Below are 20,912 nucleotides of genomic sequence, written 5' to 3'. Positions count from 1 at the left end.
CAGTTAAGTAGATTAAGAAAAGTTGGCATTGGCTAAACAATGTGCAGTTAAGAACAGCATGTTTTGTTTTGGTTTTTTAAATGTGTCGTGTGGGGTTTGTTTTTTTTTTTTTTTGTAACAGATGGTTTGATGTGCTGCAGAAAGTTTCTACACAGCTGAAAACTAGCATTTCCAGTGCAGCAAAACATCGTGCTGATAAGGTACTTGTATCTGTGTCCTCCTGAAAGAGCTGTACCTTAGATTTAAAACATTTTTCCTCCTTTTAAAACTAATTTGGTTTTGAATCAAAGACCTGTTCAGATGTTAGATTACTTTAAAATCTCTCTATTACAGAATGCTATTCACAATCACATTCGTTTATTTGAACCCCTTGTCATAAAAGCATTGAAACAATACACAACAACAACGTCGGTACAGCTGCAGAGACAAGTTCTAGACTTGCTTGCTCAACTGGTTCAGCTGCGGGTTAACTACTGTCTGCTGGACTCAGATCAGGTTGGTACCTCACCACATTTGCACATTTGTCATACAGGGATCTCACCAGCAGGCTTAGGTAACACTTGCAGCAAAAATACTTCCAATAATTCATCTATTGCACTGTAGGTAAAAGCAAAGACTTAAAGGAGGGAGAGACTCAATTTCACCTCAAGCCACGAAGAGCTTCAGATTTCTGGGGTTTATAATTTAATTTCTGAGTTCTGCAACAACTATTTAAGAACTGTTCATCAGACTGACTTTAGGAATAAAATGATATGGGCAATACTGTCACTGTTGTTTAAATAAAACTTCACTTACATATGGAGATACCTTCTTTCCATACTGAGAATATGGACTTCCTTATGACAGATAAGGAGCATCATGGTTGACAACTATTGCTTGATGTTAATGGCAGTAGAGGGGAGCTAGTGGCAAATACAGTAGTCTGTATAGTTGCCCATGTAAGCAGTAAATTTGTAACATAAAATGGATTATTTACAACTGTTTTATTTATTACAGTATTTTTGGGTTTATAAACTAGTGTGACTTTCAATACCTAACTTTTCTGTAAGTTCATGCAAGATAATTCTTTTTAATTCATATATACTTTGGATTTTATCTTGGTTTAGAGCTAGATTTTTAGCTTAACTTCTTGACTGTAATGCCTCAAATACTGTGTTACATGAGTGAAAGAGAAATATACAGACTATGGGTAAACCATGGTCTAAGTTCATGCAAACTGTAATAAGCTGTAACATCAACAGGACTGTGGAGGGAACATTTCATAACATTTTAGAATGAACTATAAGTGTAAATGATTTTCAGTGCCTGTCTGTAATTGTCAAAATGGTGTCAAATGGGAATTAATGTGTCTGTTCTGATGCACGGTTTATTCTTTCTTTAGGTGTTTATTGGATTTGTGCTAAAGCAGTTTGAATACATCGAAGTAGGACAGTTCAGGTACGACATTTGCAATGATCCTTTGAACAGTGTGGGTTTACAGTTGTCTCATTCTGAAGCAAATAGTGATAGTTTTCCTGGTTATTTCTGCCTTATGAAAAAGGGAGAGTTCCCTTCTGAGTAATGTGCTTGTTTTTTCTCTGGCTTCAGTGGTAACCCTTTCAGATGTTTTAGGTTCCATGTGATTGAACAAGTCAGGAAGTAACACGTTGGAATACAGTGTGAAACTGTGCTGTTCTGTTTCTCCATTTTGGTATTGTAAAGCCATTCTTTGGGACCCCCCACCAGAGCTGTACTTTCAGGAATCGGCATTTCTTTGCTAGATTTAATTGCTTAAGGGAGAGCTACTTCTTACTACTGTGGATTCAGAGTGAATCCCTGTGTATTCTGATCACCTGGTACACTTTGTATAGGACCTAATTGATCATAAACAAGGCAGTGAAATTTTTATTGTCAGTTATTTCTGTTTTCTCTCACACTTGAGTTTGTATGAAGAGATAAGTTTGCTTCCTGCTCTGTGGATCTCCTACAGAAATACGCTGATGTCTCATGTGCATTAGATAGTATGTTATAATATTAGTAACTGTTAATGGTCAAAGCTTGAAAGAAAACCCCTTGGGAAAAAATCCATTGTACAGAACAGGGCACAGAAAATATAGAAATACTATATGAAAGCAAAACAATACATTGTTTAAAAAAACCTGACTGTAGAAAGATTGAGTTTTACTGAAGAAAGCTGTGCAATTCAAACTTGACACTTTAAATTTTTGTTTCGTTTTCAGGGAGTCTGAAGCAATTATTCCTAATATCTTCTTTTTCCTGGTGTTGCTGTCTTATGAGCGGTATCATTCCAAACAAATAATTGGAATTCCCAAGATCATTCAGCTGTGTGATGGTATCATGGCCAGTGGAAGGAAAGCTGTTACACATGGTAATTCTAAAAAAAAATTTTACTAAATAAAAAAAAAAAAGAAAAAAGGCACCAACAGTAGTAATAGCAAAAATTCAGCAATAAAACCAATGTTGGCTACTAAGCTATAGAAAACTATAATCATACTGACTGTTCCAGAAGACACTAGCTTTTAAAATCAAGACATCAAATAATCTCACTTAATTCCTTCAGGAAGTTTATTAAACCGTACTAACACTGCTGCCCCACATTTTGCATCGTACATAAGTGCAACAAAGCTTTTATTTGAAACTTTATTAGGTAATGAGCTGACAACATAGCAGTACGTTCAAGGCTTTGATTTAATTTTTAGTCCACTTCCCTTTTTCTTTCAGCCTGTAAATAAACATCTCTTTCATACTTTCCAGTGATTCTACTGAGAAAAACTTTATAAAAATATCTTTTTTTAGCCCTATGAGAATGGGCAAATGTGTCCAAAATGTAAATTTTCTACTAGAAGTGAAAAGATAACCATCATTATGCATGACAAATTTGGGGTTTGTGGAGTTTTCTTGGGTATGGGTAGAGCCTTTAATAAACTAAAGCCAAGCTTACTTTTAGTAACTGAACTATTAGATCAAGAAATCACTGTTTAAGAGTGACTTTTCTCACACTAAAACAAAAACATCTCATTTCAGCAATACCAGCTCTGCAACCCATTGTTCATGATCTCTTTGTGTTAAGAGGAACAAATAAAGCTGATGCTGGGAAAGAGTTGGAGACGCAGAAGGAGGTGGTGGTATCAATGCTGCTGAGACTTATCCAGTACCATCAGGTAAGAGGACAAAGCATCCCTGTTTATGGTCTATAAAAGGGTAGCATTGCTGTGACTGCTAAAAATGCTTCAGGCAATATCAACAATTTTCTATATAAAAGTTGAGTAGCTGGACTCTGTGTGATAGCTTTCCCCATAGAGTGAGCATGCAAAGATCTTTGAGGGTAGGGGAAAGGTTCTGCATTACAAATCAGTATTTCAAGTAAAATAACATGTCTGTAGAATTTTGTAGTCAAGTCTAGATAACTAAGCACTGAAATGTTCCAGTTGGGATCATGATCTTGGTTGTGTTGCTGACAGATTACATAGAAGGTTAGGGGAAGAGAAGAAACTTAAAGAATGGGGGTAAAATGGAAGAGAAGACAAGTTTAAAATTAGGAAAGATTCTACATAAGGATGATTTTACTGTACAATAGCACTATCTTGAATAAGACTTATTTGAACAAGGTAATGAAACTGGTAATTAGGTATTTGTTATCACTTACTACTTTGACCCAGACCTCATGGATTTGGAAAACATGTTTCTGCTTTGTAGGAGTATAACAATGACTTTCTTCAATACACTTTGTTTAAAAGAAAAACATAAAAGTAATTTTAAGAGAAGTGACATGATCAACATGGGATCTTATTGCTTATTCAGGTGCTTAACAAACTTAATGTTCCTTTCATCCTTTCAAAATGCAATTCTAGTGTATGCTAATGTAAGCACTGTATTTTCTGAGAATAGTTGGAAAAAAGTCAGTACATCTTGTCAAAATAATTTGTTAGAACTGCGTGTTCAGATTGGGATAATTTTGTGTATCCACATTTTCTTTTGAATTTGTAGTTTTATAATCATAAAATGACTAATATAACTATATGAAATGACACTCTGTAGACACATGATGTGAAATAGTGAATAATTTTGTGTTACATAAGGTACTGCAATTGCTGGCAGATCTCCTTCTGACACACTTAACCTATTAAAGACCACCCCTGCACTGCTCTTCCCACACCATCCCATTTGTAGCTCTTATTCTGCCTTGTTCTGCTGGTGCCATATATATAAACTAACCCTGGGCTATTCTGTTGTTCCCTGGCTGTGGCTGGGATGCTCTGCAGTGGTGTCTCTGTAAATCTGGGAGGTTCCAAAAGCTGCAGCCTTTAACTCCACCCATGGAGCTTCAGAGTTCAAGACATTCGGGCCAGAATCACTTCTTGTCTGCTCTCTCACGTGGAAGTTTTTTGGGAAGAAAGTCACCTGGGAATCTCTCTCTGCCTAATCTGAATTACTTGACTTTCTTTGACAAGTGTTCTAACTTGTTTTCTGAACCAGTTTTTTCTGTCCCACTTCCCAGTCAATATATTAACACTGTTGCTTGCTGTGTCTTTGACCTGTCTGTCTTTCAAAGCATAGTCTCTATAACCTTCAAACCTGTAACTCATTCAGCACAAGAAGTGATCCTTGCTTGGTGTGCCCCATTATGTTCTCTCTTGTGAACTTTTATATGGAAGTAACAAATCTCAGGTGAACAAGCTCCATGAAAGTGTTTGTTCTGTTTCCTTGACCAAATGTAAACTTTATTGGAGCTAAAGGCAGAGTATACATTTGGAAAATTGCTCTCTTCCTTCCTTCCCTTTCTGTTGAATTAGTGGTGCAGCATTTAGATTTCTGATCCTTTTCTTAGTTGTTTGTGTATTCTTTTGCCAAATACCATTTAGAAAGGATAAAGAAAGCAATTTTTTGTAGTTTATAAGAGTAGCTGGAAAATTCTTTAAAAATCACCGTCAACAGCAAAAAAGTTGTAACTAAAAACAGACTTTTATCCTGAAAATGGGCTTTTATAAATGTTGTGTGATTTCTCATGTGGGATTTTTTTCCCCACTTTTTGGCAGATGGTTGAAACAATGAATATTTTTCCCACTGTAGTATTACTTGAATGTTGCTTGTTAGTATTGGCATTTACTTACATTCTTTTGGTCTTTTCCTCAGGTACTAGAAATGTTCATCTTAGTATTGCAACAGTGTCATAAAGAAAATGAAGACAAGTGGAAGAGATTGTCCCGGCAAATAGCTGACATTATTCTCCCAATGCTTGCAAAGCAACAGGTGGTTATATGAATGTTTTAAATCTATAAACATCTCAAATAATTGCTGTAATATGTGTATCAATAATGGCTTTGGGTATTTGAATTCATTTTTTTTTAATATGAAGACAATTCTTCTTGAAACTGTGGTTGCTATATCTGGAAAAAACAATTACTGCAAGGTAAACTAAGTTTCTGAAGTGATGAAGTTCATATTTAAGTACATGAAGTATGTGCACTATGATTGAGACTGTCTCCAGAGGAGGCTCATTCTATTTCTCTTAGATACATGGTTATATCAGAACACCTATTAAATGACCTGAAGATTGTCTGAATGTCAAAATTACTTTTTTTTCATAGCTACAGTGGGTCTAATTGCAGACCAGAATACTTAAAGCCCTGTCCAACCTGTCCTTGAACACTTCAAGGGACGGGGCAGCCACAGCTACTCTGAGCAGCCTGTTCCAGTGCCTCACCACCCTCCCAGTGAAGAATTTCTTCCCAATATCTGATGTAAATCCACCCTCTTTCAGTGTAAAGCCATTTCCTCTTTTTGTATCACTACCTGGTCTTGTAAAAAATCCCTCTCCAGCTCCCTTACAGGCCCCCTTCAAGTACTGGAAGGTGCTCTAAGGTTTCCCCAGAGCCTTCTCTCCAGGCTGAACAACCCCATCTCTCAGCTTGTCTCTGTAGTAGAGGTGCTCAGCCCTCTGAGCATCTTCATGGTCCTCCTCTGGGCTTGCCCCAGCAGGTCAGTGTCCTTCTGCTGAAGACCCTGGAGCTGGATGCAGCACCAGAGCAGAGTAGAGGGACAGAATCACTTCCCTCAACCTGCTGCCCATGCTGTTTTGGATGTAGCCCGGGACACAATTGGCTTTTTGGGCTTTTTTTTTTTTCTTTTACCTAACTTCCTCTTTATAAATAAAAGTGTCTTTAGATGGAATTTCCTGTATTTCAACTTGTACTTATTGCCTTTCATCCTGGTACTGGATACCATTGAAAAGATTCTGGCTCTTGCTTCTGTGCTTGTCGTCTCCTTCTGCTTCCTCTGGTCAGATACTTGTGCACGTTGATGATCACCCTGAGCCTCCTCCAGAGTGAATAATCTCAGCTACCACTTGTGTGACAGGTGCTCCAAGCCAGTAACCATCTGTGTAGCTGGACTCCCTCCCTCCAGTGTGCATGTTTCTCCTACTGGACTGCATACTGGGGCAGGAGAGTGGGTGCTTCATATCTGAGAAGTAAAGAAGACTCCTTTTAGAAAAAAAAATTTCAGTGCTGCTCCCTAAGCAATAGAGGACTTGTCTTTGATACAGCTTTTCTGGAATTATAAACACTTCCTTCAAGGATAAAAAGTAGAACTAGTGAATTGTGCCCTAAATGTTCTTTGCTCCATGATGGCAGTTCCCCAGTCCGAGGAGGAGATCTCGTGGCTGGGGAGAGTGGGCAGGATCAGAGAGCAGGTTTTGAGCAAAGCTAAAATGTTGGCAAATTGAAATTTATGTTGTTTTGTATGACTGTGCACGTGATCAACTGTCAAATTATTTAAGCAGGATTGGGGCATCTAGATTTATAGTTCAGTCCTTTGCTTTTTGTAGTTGATTGTTTTAGAATTTATCTAAAAAACTGTTCAAATAAGCTGTCCTGCCTCTGTTGCTTTAATACCACTGGAGCTGTGCACTTTTCTGATGATTAGGAGGGTTTTTTCCTTGTAGTTACCTGCTTAAGTTTACTCATGACCAGCATTGCTCTCTATAAAAAAACTGGGTAGAATGTGCAAGGAGGAGAAAAATTTTAAATTTTGTAACAACTCAGTCTTCTGGTCTCATTCTCTGAATAAGGCCTATTTCTCCTAAAAAAATATATGTGGTATGTATATTGGATTTCATATAATAGGTTTTTGTCCATGTTATTGAAATTCAGGTGTAGAAAGGCCTGCAATGAAACTTTAATTTACCTTTATGGCTTTTGGTTGCTCTGAATTTTGTACTGTAAAGCACACAGGTTGTCATAGAAATGTTTGAAACATGAAATGGTAATTTTATGTTGGAGTTACCATTAGTGGATAGTTAGAAATTAGTTTTGTGTTTTTCTTTTACAGATGCATATAGACTCTCATGATGCTCTGGGAGTATTGAACACTCTGTTTGAAATTTTGGCTCCTTCATCCCTTCGCCCTGTGGACATGCTTTTAAGGAGTATGTTTGTTACTCCTAAAACAATGGTAAGCAATTGTTTCCAGAAAAGAAAGAATCTGGTGGCTTTCATGCAAAACAAAAGAACATGTGTTTCTCTTTAATAATTTGCTATGTAGTGTTAAAGTACCTGCAGCAGATTTTGGGAATGAATTAGTTAGAACTAATATGATTTACCAAATGCTTTATACAGGAATGTTCTGCTTATGGATTACTTGCCTTCATACTGTATTTTGAGGATAAGGAATAGAGAGAAAGGTACTGTTACAATAGTCTAGAATTCAATTTGATAGATAAATCACATTTTTCTTATGCAAGTATTAGTACCATTTTTGTAGTTGAGAGATTGTTTAACAGAGTGAATATAAGCTTGACAGTTACCACAAGAATAGCATTTTGGAAGACCTGAACTTAAAAGTTATTTCCTGCTTGTTCTGTTCTGAGAAAGGTCTGGTTTTTGGGGTTTTTTGTTTTTTTTTAATACATTCCTATGTTGTGTTGTTTAACCTCAGAAGTGTTCAATGTTCTGTTTTTTTATGTTTGTGTTAGGCATCAGTGAGCACTGTCCAGCTATGGATTTCTGGAATTTTGGCTATCCTTAGAGTTCTGATTTCACAGTCAACAGAAGACATCGTTCTATCCCGTATACAAGAGCTTTCCTTCTCACCTTATTTGATTTCATGTCAAGCAATTAACAGACTGAGATGTGGAGAAAACATATCCACACCAGAGGATCACACTGAGGGTAAACAGGCAAAATATCTGCCTGAAGAGACATTTTCTAGGTATGTTGTCTTTTGAATAACTTAGGGGAAAGATGTTGGTTTCTGAGAAATCACAAATACATTGTGCATTATTTTGCATGTATAGAACTGTTTCTGATAAGAATAAAGTCTCTTAATAAGTTGATATAAGTGTGTGTGGAAGAAGCAATACTGAGATGGACAGGGATGTAGATAAGCAGTTTGTTGAGCAGAGACTTTAGACTGTTCTGGTACCTCTTCTCAAGCCAAGGGATTGACCTAATGGAGCTGTTAAAATGGGTGAATCCTGGACTTATTAAAATCAGGTCCAAAAACTTAACTGCTTAACCTTTCCCTTCCTTTCTGTGTGGTGACTAAAAGACAAATCATTTCCTTAAGCAGAAACCCAGGTACTGTACTGGAATCTTGGCAGCCGTGGGATTCAAATCTATTGAGTTAGTTCTGCTGTTTATTTCCTATTTTTCAAGAGCTGGCTTTGTCTAGTTAGCTTCTCATGTTGATGTCCTCAGAGAGTGATGAACTTCAGGCAAAAGAAACGTGGAGAGAGGGCAGTGGTATTACGTTACAGAATGTTTGTCATTAAGGCATTGTATTTCAATGTGGTGGGAAACATTGAAATAGATATTTGTTTAAGAAAATAAGGACTTTTTACACAAGTATGGAACTTCAGATAGGAATAAAATGCTGTTTCTTGTTATTGAGCTCACTGTGAGGGTGATGAGTGGAAGGAAAAGGGGCTTCTGGGCACCCATACTGTGACCTTATGCCCAACAACAGTGATGTGGGTAATGGTTATGGCCAACAGCAAGGATGGCTTTCCTCAAGTGCTCTTTTTCGTTGCTTATTTTGACACCACCCATTGCCCCATCTTGAGGTTTGATACAGAACCTGTGGAGTAGAGTGTGGATAGATGAGGCTGTAAACAGCTGAATTACTGTGACTTGCTGAATTGCCTCTGCTCAGCTGAGCTGTGGTAACTGTCACAGTTTGTTTTTAGCTCAAGGCAAATCACTATAAAGACACCATAACATTCTGAATATAAGCTTGGCAAGTGAGGTGGGATGGTGTATGAATCCTATCATAACTTCAGCTGATGGAGTAGATAATCTAGATCCAGTATGTCATTACTGAACTGCTTATGATCATATAACATCATATTTGTTTTAGGTCAACCTGTTCTGTAGTGTTTTGTTTAGTATGCTCTTTAGGATGAATGGTCAAGGGCTTCATATTTTACTTTTTAAAGCTGACTAAGTTACGTAGGCAAACCTCATCTTGTTCTGAAAGATGTTGCATTGATAGTTTTCCTGTTGATTGTGTATGTGGTTTTTTTCAAGATTCTTATTACAACTGGTTGGCATTCTACTGGAAGATATTGTTAACAAGCAATTAAAGGTGGACATGAATGAACAGCAACATACTTTCTACTGCCAGGAGCTGGGCACACTGCTTATGTGCTTAATACATATCTTCAAATCAGGTAATACTTGAAACATTGTGTTGTATCATGCAGTGGCAGAGTGGTTTTTCAGGTCTAAGACAACTATTGAATGCATTGAACTACTGAGAAGGAGTATGTAGGTGCTGAAGATGTTATATTTTACTCCATATAAAGAACTTCCCAAACTTTAGTGCTTGTGTATGCAGGGCACATTTTTCACATTTCTCCTTTGTGGAACAAAATCTAAATAGTGACTTATCATCTCTCCTTTTTCATGGTCTAAAATCTTCCAATCCAAAGAAGTGCAAAGCGTTCCAAATTTCTGGCCATATTTCTCATGGTTTTTCTGGTCCAGGCTTAAACTTACTGAGTTACAGACCACTGGTTCAGACTCATGGCAAGGTAGCTTCCCTTTTTTTTTTTGTCATAATTAATAAAAACATATAAAACAAACAAATCCCCAGAAAAATAGGAAAGGTAGCACTGTTCCAGCTAACTGGTCAAATTTCCAGTTTTGGAAATTCTGCTTTAGGTATCTTCTGCTCGATACCCAGTAATCTGGCCCTTTGTAATTCCTTAGTCCTTAGATTGATTCCTTAGTCTTATTTTCATAGTAGTGGCACTGTCTTCCCTTTCTTCTTTTATTCTTACTTTATTATGACTGCCCTTTTTGAGTACTGATTTTCAGCTTGCAGCTGAAATCCAACCTTGGATTAACTGTAGTTGTCTCCAATTTAAAAGGTCTTGGCACAAATCCCTGGTTCTTCATAGACCTCCTTGCAGATATGGAACAAGGAACTCTGCATTCCTTTGCCTCGGTCTACAAAATGGGAGTTAAAGTACTTTACTACTTAGCAGAAGTGAATAACAAAAAACTGCATGCAGAATACTGTTGTTAGACATTTAAGTCGATTCAGTGCTCCATTGGATCTCAACCATCTCAGATCTTTTTTTCTTTTCAAGCTCTTCCTGCAGAGTTCAGTTTAAGTCCTTTTTTGAGAAAAAAATCTTAGTTCTGTTCCTATCATTCCTGCAAGCTGCCTCTTGCAAATATAAGCATTGTAGGTGTAGAGTTAAAACAAATCAAGTGCAGGTGGATTTGTTCTGGGTCTTCAGTTAGTTCTCTATCTTAGCTCAAAGCTTCTGCATCGCTGTGGTTTAACTTTCAGTAGCTTCACTCCTCTGAGTCTTCAGTGACACTAACAGGTAGAAAAGTGAGAGGGAAACCATTTGAATTACATTTTGAGAGTTTGTTCAGCTATGGTGGATGATGTTTTGACTTGTCAGCAGAGAGCTTTGGCTTAAGAAATGGAGTCCTCTAAACCAAAGTTCTTGGTGTAAGACTCCAGGACTGTGCATGAAGGGGCACAAAATTTGGTGACAGTTACCAGAGCCTTCCTTGATCTTTGAAGGGTGCTTTGGGGCACAGAACCCGGGGTATAGTGAGTTGACAGCTCTCTTCCCGTGTGTCTGTTAGAGTAATAATTGTTTATACTATTTCTGTTTAGGAGAAACACCTGAAAAACATATTATAACAAATAACTTATGCCAAAGCGTTTTGGAGTAAGTGATTAATTGGTGTCAAGCCGGGAGCAATGAAATCAGAAAATCAAGCTGGCAATTGAAACTGGGGAAGTAGGTTCTTCCCCAGTGGCAGCTGGGGATAATGGAAAGGGAAAGCACCTAGTTCTGCTGCAGTGACAGGCTTCCAGGCAGCACTGGGAGTCTTTCCAGGAATTATGGAGAAATTTTCATGGAAAATTAAATATTAAAATACTCATGCAGAACACTGGGATATGTGTATTGCACGATCTCTAGAAATTAATTTAATGTAAAACTACAAATAACTTAGGGTTTAATATTACTGCTAGTATTTATGTGGCGTAACAGAGTAGAAGAAACATTGTTCTGACACCTGGGCTGTGTTTTCATGTCATAACATTTTTGTTTAGGTTTAGGATTAACTAAGTGCCTGGTTTTGTAATACTTTTCTTTTGTTCAGTTAAATCCTCCATACCTATTTTCTCTTGAAGTTATATGCTCCTAACTAGAGGTGTAGCTTATAGCAACTTGTGTCTGGAAACACAGACTGTATTCTGTTGTTTTTAACCACTGTTCTACTTAGAAGTTCTGTCTTCTCACCTGTTACAGTGTTTTCAAAATATGAGTGTTGCTGACTCCTATGTAGGAGCTAGATTATAAGTGAACATTTTCAGTAGAAATAAAAGGCATAGACCAAGTGAAAAGATGAGCATGCAGTGGCTTTCATGACTGTGGGAAGTCACTAGATGGTGCAGTTCCTGCCAGTGCAGGAAGCTGGAATGGTGCTAGCATTCCAGAGTTTTAAGACTCAGTTACTTTTCCCATTCTTTGCTGTTTACATTGTGTATTTATCAACCCTGGGGGCAGCTTAAACTGGTCCACATGGATGTGGAATTTACAGCTTCATTCTTCTGTATATCTGGCAAAGCAAGCAAGTAACTCTGCAGATTTCCTTCATTATTCTGATTAGCTCTTGGTTTCTAACTTACTCTGAAGGAACCCTTTTTTTTTTACCCTGGTCTTATCTTCTCATAGAAACTCAAGAAGTTCTATACCTTTAGACAGCTTTCCTTGTTTTCCCCCCCTTTTCATATTTCTTGTTTTCCCACCCTTTGTTTTGGCATATGAACACAGAATGAGCAAGTCAGAAAGCAAAATTTTGCTTTTGTGCTGAGTGTTCAGTATGCAGGGTAATGGCAGAAACACTTTTTGCCCTTTAGAAATTGGATGGAAGGGTATAAGTTTAGTTTCAATTAAATGTATTTGGAAAGCCATCCTCTGAACTAAGATACTTGTAAGCCTTCTTCCTTAACATGCAGAATAGTAGTTCCATCATGGTCTTAATTAGAACATCTGTGTTTTAATTTATAAACAAACAAACAAGAAAGTCCTGGTCCCGCATTGAAAATTTTAAATTTAATAAAGTTTTCATGTATCAGATGAATTAGAATTATAATCAAACCTATCTAAAACATTATTTATTGAGTCTGAGAGCTGATCACTTCTGGTTTACACACTACGCTTGGGCAAACTCCATCACTTGCCTTAAATTTATAAAACCACTTAGAATATACCTTTCTTGCAGGAATTCTACCCTGAATAATTTTGAGACTTCAGAATTCAGACTAAAGCATAGTTACTCTTAACGTGCTTTTGTTTTTGTTTTTAGGGATGTTTAGAAGAATCACAGCTGCAGCCACCAGACTTTTTACAGGAGATGGATCTGATGGTAGTTTCTACACCCTTGAAAGTTTGAGTGACCTTGTTCAGTCCATGATTCCCACACATCCTTCTTTAGTTCTCCTCTGGTGTCAAATCCTGCTTCTTGTCAATTATACCAACTACAACTGGTGGTCAGAAGTGCATCAAACCCCAAAGTAAGATTTGGTTTTTGTTCCCTAGTAGTAACCATGTGTTTCATATGATTATGTTTGCTAAAATCTTATTAAAGCAATCTAGCTTCTTTCTGCTAAGCCTGTCAGCCCATTGGATAGTGCTGCTTGGATTCTGAAATGTAGTTCTGCATTTACTTTACATGTACTGCGTTGTCTGTTCTGACATGGGTTTGATTTACCGCTATTGTCTCTATTTTTCTGGGTTGTGCATCATTCCAGTCTGACACTGCACTGAGTGCTCAAGAGCACTGGTTTGGCTTGAGAAGAAAATACAGTAGGTTCTGTTATCCTCCCAGAGATGCAATAGCCCATGTTTCTCTTTTAAATAACCCATTTAATTCTTTAGACTGTCCGAAAAAGTAATAAGCAATACTGCAGTTGTTAAAAAATAAAGATCTGATGGGAAGCCAAGTGTCTACTTCAAAGCAGAGTAATGTTTGAATGAAGTTCATAGGGAAATATATGTTATGTAAGGGCATTGGTAGGACATTCCAAGCAATTTGGTTGTTAATGTTTCAGTAGCTGTACCAAGAAAATATAGCAAGAAAATAGTAACAAAATATAATGTACTTCCTGCAGGCGACACAGTCTTTCTACTACTAAGTTGCTTAGCCCTCATATATCTGGAGACAGTGATGAAACAGATTTGGAATCTAAACGGGGCATGTGCAATCGGGAGATAGTGAGAAGAGGAGCACTCATTCTTTTTTGTGACTATGTTGTAAGTTTTGAATTATGACTTTTATAACTACAGTTTTGGGTTATGATGCTGGCAGTCATTTATTACTGGTGTGTGTTAACTGAACCTGTCTGGCTCACAAGTGAAAAATGAAGACTTGTGAAATGAATAATTTTATTTTCGGATGGTGCTTCTGTAAGATTAGATATGACTTCATTTGGCATTTTTTTGCTATTCTGAACTGAGAATTCTCTTGGCTTGTAATGGGTACCTGGTGGGTAATAGAATTATCTACTGGGTATCATATCCCTTACTTGTCAGGTGCTTGGAGCACACTCAGTAGTTTTAGGTTTCCCAACACCAGTAGCAGTGCATAATGTCCAGGAGACAAGGGATTTTTGTCTCTACACCTTAAGAGGAGAGGTTTTACATTAACATTTAACTTCCATTTTGTTTCTCTAATGACAGCAGTTTCTGTGGCTTTGGCCTCTCACTGCCTCAATATTAGCATTTTATTTCATTGGGAACCTTTGAGGTGAATCCTCTGGTCATATCTAGTATTGCACTCTGGTTTGCATTGCAGAGCGGTTTTGAGGCAAGCAAACTGCATTCCTTTCAGATTCAATTAACCAAAAGCTGTGTGTAAGAAGCACTTCAAGTATTAATGGACATTCAGTCACCAGAGTGAGATTAGAGGTAGTCCAAGGTAAAATCCTCCCAGACCTCTTTGCTGGGGTGGGACAGCCTCTCAGCATCGCCTGGTTAACTCTACAGATCTTTTCATGTTGCATTGCACTGCTTGTCAATACACATACAGCCTCTTTAGGTTTGACATTAATTATTGACAGATTTTATTGGATTTGTTTTCCAGGAATTATTCATCTTGTATTAAAGGCCAGTAGTAATAAAAAATCTTTAGGAAGAAGCCTAAGTGAAAATTACATTTTCCAAGACAACTCTGTGCATGCATGTTTATTTCAAACAACATTTCATTAAAAGCAACATCTTTGAATTGACCTTCTCAATTTACTTGTTTCTAACCTGGATTTTTAGTGTTTTTAAAAAAATAATTTGCACGTTCATTATAAATATCTTAATTTGCAACAAGATCAAAAGCATTTGGAAAATTTGTCATGTAAAAATAATGATGGTGATATTAAAATATAGACACTTTATGTCATTATTTCGAAGTAGCTGTCAGAATTATATATGAGAAACTTCATGTTGTGTCATATTTAGTAATTAAGTTTTAACATTGGTGTTACTGGAATCAAATTTTAATTTTTCCCCTTTAGTGTCAAAATCTACATGATTCAGAACATCTGACCTGGCTTATTGTGAATCATGTTCAAGACTTGATTAATCTGTCCCATGAGCCTCCAGTACAAGACTTTATTAGTGCTGTTCACAGGAATTCAGCAGCCAGTGGTCTCTTCATCCAGGCCATTCAGTCACGGTGTGAGAATCTTGCAGCTGTAAGTTTATCTAGATAGACTTTTTGTAAAGAATAAAGTTGCTTACATTTCAGCATAAGTTTAACTGGTAAGTACGCGAAGTCTGACATTTCTGGGTCACTTATTGACTCCTAATTTTATTTTTAAAGTCACTTGTTTAAAATGCAAACAGCAAACCTTATATTAGCAGTATCAGTGTCAGGTGTGTTCCAGTCCATCCAATCTATGAATTCAAGTGGAGATGGTTAAGTTACTTTTCTTCCTTTCTGGCTATTACCCCACGTAATCAATACCTGAAGAGTAAATGAAAACTGTAACTTTCGCCTCTGATTTCAGTATTTCAGTACCTTGCTAATATAAATAACAAACTATAGAGGCAGGAGTATGAATCAGTCTGTCTTCATAGGCTCTGAGAATATGAAAATGATTTGCAAGCTCCTACCTTGCCCATTGATCTGTCCCAAAAATTGTAGACTCTCGGTAAGGGAAAATCACCAAGAAATTCAGGGTATGATTTCTCTTGATTATTTTGGTTTCAAATTAAAAGGAGTGAATGATGTTTTATAGGGATATAAAAGGTTATATACATCCCTCTTAATCTTGGGAGCTCACTAGGTGGGAAATGTAATTCGCTGGACTTTCTCTAGAGTTAATTGTGGAAGATGCCACCTACAGCCTGAGTGGCCTCAGTGATGTTTCCTATATCTTCCCATTGTCTCTGCCTATCTAGTGCAAATGTATTAGTGCTTTAGGCATGTGAGTAAAACACTTTCAAGTTACATAGGATTAATCTGGACTTCAGTATCTGAGAATCAGTCAAATTAACTAAAATAAATAAGTTTGAATGGAAGGTGTAGTCATTCTGTGAGATGTTTTGTGAATATCAGAAAAGACAGTAAAATAAAAATGTCTGATATTTACAACCTGCTCTAAAACAAGACTGGCTTCGTGAGTCAGACTGTTTTTTTCCTTTAGATTATTAGTCCTGAATTGGTGCTCATATTTTAAAAAATAAAAGAAATTTTAAAAATTATTTGCAACCGCTGTGTAGCTGTCGCTGTTTTTATGACTGAACATGTGCTCAAGAAATCCCTAATGCTTCTCTGGATTCCTGTGCATCTCTTGTCTTGACTATTCTCATGTTCCTGCCTTCTTCCAGCAAGAGTTGAAGCTTCTCACCATTTTCAAAGCTTTTTGCAATTTCACTGAAGTCTCTAGCTTTTTTCCCTAAAAGTTTTGCTCTCTACTTTTCTTTGTGAGAGTGCACTTTTACAGTTACACATCAAACAACTTAGTGTTCATATTAATTAAATAAGCAGTAACTCAAACCTATTAACATATAGATAATAATAATAATGACCAGCTAGTTGTCTGCTCTAGTTTTTTGTAAATGCCTTTCACTTTAAGATCTTTGTGTTCCGATTGATTGCCTTTTTTTTTTTTTTCTGGTTTTGTGTTTTGTTTTGTTTCAACACCTAGCCCACAACTCTGAAGAAGACTTTGCAGTGCTTGGAGGGAATACATCTCAGCCAGTCTGGGGCTGTCCTGACCCTGTATGTGGATAAGCTCCTGTGCACCCCGTTCCGGGTGCTCGCCCGCATGGTCGACACTCTGGCTTGTCGGCGGGTGGAAATGCTTCTGGCTGCAACTTTGCAGGTAAAGAGAAATCCATTCTTCTAAACAACATTGGGCAGTGCCAGCAATATAATCAAATGTGATGATTTAAAGTAAATCAAAATATGATGTCAAAGTGATTTCACTGGAAAGGAATTTTTAAATTTAATATGTGGATACATGAATGTTTACGTTTCGCTTTATCTGCCTATAACTTTCTTAATCTGTTAAAAGTATCTGTGGGGATTTTACATATTTCTGTCAAATTCTTGTGACTCTTTCCTATAGAACAGCATTGCTCAGTTACCAGTTGAAGAACTTGATAGAATTCAGGAGTACCTTCAAAACAGTGGATTAGCAACAAGGTAAATAATACCAATAATACCAGTATGTGTTACAGTGTCAAACTAAATAATGTTTTAGTACTAATTGTGTTAACTCCTGTTTTCCTACATTTGGGAGTTTTTTTAAAGATCAGATAGTGGGTCTTTTTTGGAGGTAAAATAGGAGTAAAGCCTCTCATAGGATGCTGGCATATTCTGGCAGAGGGGCAGTTGTGTTTGCTGTGTTGAATTTGCAATAAACTTAAGAATTGCAGCAAGCTAAAGGCGTGATATTATCAAATTCTCTGTCCTGCATCCCACTCAGTATTTAACTTTTGAGAAGCAACAATCTCAAAGTAATTTCTTGACAAAAATCTGTATTAGTAAAACCAACTTTATTTTTTTCAAACTTTTGTAGAATATTGTGAGTCCAGGCTAGGTGGGATTGGTTTTTGTTGGTTTGGTTTGGTTTTGTTTTTCCCCAGACTGCTTTTAGAAAAAGGAGCAAATTATTCAGTTTTTGAAAAAACTTTATTTGATGTTGGAAAGATCTTAATTTACTACTTTTGTTGTCATTGATGTTTGAAGTTAATGTCTGTTGACTGAAATGAGAAATAAGTAGGGAGAAAGAACCTAAAACCCAAGACTGCAGTAGATCAATAGTAACTTGCCATCATAGGTAACATCACATTTGAATTTTTAAAAAAAACTCCAAAAAAATTAGTTTGTACAAGTTCTTGATAGCAGTAGTGGAATTAAAAAAAAAAAACAAAACAACCAAACGAAAGAACCCTTACCCCCCCAAAAAAAAATCCCTGACACTGACATAAATCCAAAAACTGGAATTCTTAATATATTTGAAAATAAAAGTATGGTTTTAGCGGATTCTTCATTAGTATCTTTTAGAATGTATTTGCCTGCAAACAAATAATCTGTACACTAACTTTGATTCTTCTTACTCATTAAAAAGATTTGCTACATAAAGAAACTGAACAGCTTGTATTTCACACTTAAGTATTGTACGAATTCTAAAACTAAATTAAATTTAAATCTTTACTGTTGGTGGTGCTGAGTTAATTTGTTTTGGCCACTGATATCTGGAGAAACTTGCAGTTTTGCATCCTATGACTGCATTTATCCATCAAAAACTTAAGACCCTACTGCTTTTCTCTCCTGGGATTGGAGTTGACTCACTGGATGTCTTTGTGTTTTTAAATGATTTACAAAACTGAGTTAGTTCTCTGCTGATGTGTTCTTCTGTTTTCAGACACCAAAGACTTTACTCGCTCTTGGATAGGTTTCGTCTTATGGTAGCACCAGACACAACTAGTCCTTCACCTCTGGTTACCTCACACCCGTTAGATGGAGAAGACCAACCAGCTTTAGAGAATGTAATTCTAGACAAAGTAAGATTATGTTTAGAAAGAGTCACTAAAATTGCAGAATATATAAATGCATCTTATTTTTACTGTGCAGTTAATGCTCTCAGGATTGTCAGTGTATCTCAAATATAGATCAGTGATTAATTTCATATGTGTTGGCTGACTGTTGAACTTAGGGTGGATAATTAGCACTTGCATAGATGTTTGTTATATTGACAGTGCTGTGAAAAATTTACCAAATTTGGTTTCTTTGCCTGACTTTAACGGAAAGATTTAGTAGAGACAGATAAATAATCTGGGGGTTTTTATGTGTTTACTACAGTGATTAATTTTATTCATTTGCTGAAAGTTGTTGGTTGGCTCTTGAAAATTAATCATTACTTGTCCATTACTTTTCCCTTCTCAGCTTTAAATTAATTTCAGAGAACCATCTCAAATATTTAGCTGTTTCTGTCTTTCATTTCTGTCTGTATTTCCAAGAGGGGTGGGGGGCTAAGAGCAAATCTTTGGGGCCTGTGCCTTCCTTTTTTCTAGTTTGTCCCATGGCACAGATAATTTCTCCTTTTCATTCCTCCATGTTCTACAGTGATACATGGCGATAGGAAACATATGTAGCTGAGATGGAAAAAATTATTTGATTAGCTGACAGTTTGGACAATTCTGATAACCACTCGAGGAACCCACTGGCTTAGGGGAGAGATTGAGAGCTACTTGGACAGCAGGAGAAAATGTCCTGTAGCCTTCTGTCTTCATATTAACCAAAAAATCTAATTCCACCATCCCTGAAAATCTGCGCAAAGGAAGTAGTTTTTGTGTGCTTCCTCCACAACCTCTACATAGTTCACAGAATCATAGAATATCTGAAGTTGGAAGGGACTCATGAAGATCAATGAGTTCAACTCCCTGCTTCTCCCAGGACTACCTAAAACTAAATCATATGACTAAGAGCATTGTCCAGATGCTTCTTGAACTCTGACAGGCTTAGATGTGTCCTAATTAATATCAGCAATTTTAGGTTGTCCAGTTATGATAAAGAAAACTAGTAATGGAGTAAATTTGCAGTCATGCAAGGTCTTAATTTATTCCAGGGATTGTTAAAAGATAGATGTTATCTTCATCTGTGGGTTTATTTGAATCTGAAGACTTTTCTTTGGTTATAGTATTGGGTTTTTGCCATTACTGTTATGTTTTGTGACTACTGAGTATTCCATGCTTCTTTCTAGATAGTCTCCTCAGCTTTAGGATCTTAATACATACACCTGCACTGTATATAAAGATTCATTTTTCCTCATTTCCTTTCCGTACTTTATGGAAATAGACAACTTATCAGTGAACACCTGTTGGTCTAGTTTGAGATGTTCCATTTCCATTCAACAGTTGTTTGTTTTGCTTTGCTTTATTCATTGAGGTTTTTTTACATTAATTTAGCCTACTGTAGCCTAAACAGACATTCAGTGCCAATGAGCAGTTCTCCTCTTGCCTCCATGAACTGTCTTATTTTCTGAAAACAAATATGTAATAAATTTCCTTTTTTAATTATTAAAGGACTGGTATGTGTCACTAGTGAGGTCACAGTGTTGCATCAGATCTGACTCAGCACTGCTGGAAGGCGCAGAGCTGGTAAATAGGATTCCTCAGCCTGACCTGAACTCCTTCATGACCAACAAGGTAATTCCTTTGTCAGATGAAGAGGTTGTAATTAGTTCCAGTGTTCATATTGATAGTATTAATAGATTACATTCTTAAGTGGTTACATTCTTAAATGTAAATACTTCAAATTTATATAATACTTGTAATTAATTTTGGAAGCTAAAATAGTAGACATTTGTGTAACACAGTAGATATCTGTGTCTAGCAATATTGCTAATAGTTATCTTTCTAGTAGTACAGGTTGGATGTATAGAGTGGAAGCAAAGGTTCCCTTACATATTGCAATCACAATAATTCTGTGTTATCATTTTACATAATCTTGTTTTGCCATACAGTCCATCTGTTTTTCTGTAACCTTTTCAAAATCTATGCTAGATGACTTGCAGTGTGCCAGTAACAGGCCACAGATACTGAATCTGGCATAAAGGACAGCTTGTATCTGTTGCTTTTTTTTCTAAGAACATATTTTTTTCAAATTCTCTATGTTACATTTGCTGCTGGTATGCAGAAATAATAGTGGGGAAACTGTTCTTAAAAAGATGTTTGACTTGTTGGTTTGAAAGCTTATTACTTGAAGATTCCTTGTGTATATGCTGTCCTTAAGCTTTTTTCACACAGTGTCCTGAAAATCTGGAATAAGCATTTTCTTTTCCAGTATGGTTCTGGTTGGAATTTAAATGTGGAACCCATGTGGGCTTAACTGTGGTGTTGTTACACCACAATAGAGCAGAGGTCATAATAGTAA

General features: G+C 36.7%; 1 protein-coding gene across 5 annotated transcripts in view; it reads left to right on the top strand.

Moving 5' to 3' along the window:
- Positions 1-20,912, top strand: part of HTT (huntingtin) — an 80,411-nt gene that overhangs the window by 38,850 nt on the left and 20,649 nt on the right. For all 5 annotated transcript variants that reach the window (XM_051798295.1, XM_051798297.1, XM_051798299.1 and 2 more), the window contains 16 exons: positions 122-200; positions 334-495; positions 1,382-1,437; positions 2,220-2,368; positions 3,025-3,161; positions 5,134-5,250; positions 7,330-7,452; positions 7,973-8,208; positions 9,525-9,667; positions 12,840-13,047; positions 13,645-13,786; positions 15,040-15,219; positions 16,678-16,854; positions 17,101-17,177; positions 18,403-18,541; positions 20,063-20,185. In XM_051798295.1, coding sequence (XP_051654255.1) covers positions 122-200; positions 334-495; positions 1,382-1,437; positions 2,220-2,368; positions 3,025-3,161; positions 5,134-5,250; positions 7,330-7,452; positions 7,973-8,208; positions 9,525-9,667; positions 12,840-13,047; positions 13,645-13,786; positions 15,040-15,219; positions 16,678-16,854; positions 17,101-17,177; positions 18,403-18,541; positions 20,063-20,185 — 2,248 coding nt within the window. The remainder of the gene's footprint in view (positions 1-121; positions 201-333; positions 496-1,381; positions 1,438-2,219; positions 2,369-3,024; positions 3,162-5,133; positions 5,251-7,329; positions 7,453-7,972; positions 8,209-9,524; positions 9,668-12,839; positions 13,048-13,644; positions 13,787-15,039; positions 15,220-16,677; positions 16,855-17,100; positions 17,178-18,402; positions 18,542-20,062; positions 20,186-20,912) is intronic.

Source organism: Manacus candei, unplaced genomic scaffold (assembly GCF_025592945.1).
Source record: "Manacus candei isolate 608988 ecotype Guabito, Panama unplaced genomic scaffold, ASM2559294v1 h1tg000048l, whole genome shotgun sequence".
Taxonomy (NCBI): Eukaryota; Metazoa; Chordata; class Aves; order Passeriformes; family Pipridae; genus Manacus; species Manacus candei.
Note: the sequence above shows the minus strand (reverse complement) of the source record. Positions and strands in the feature narration are given on the sequence as shown.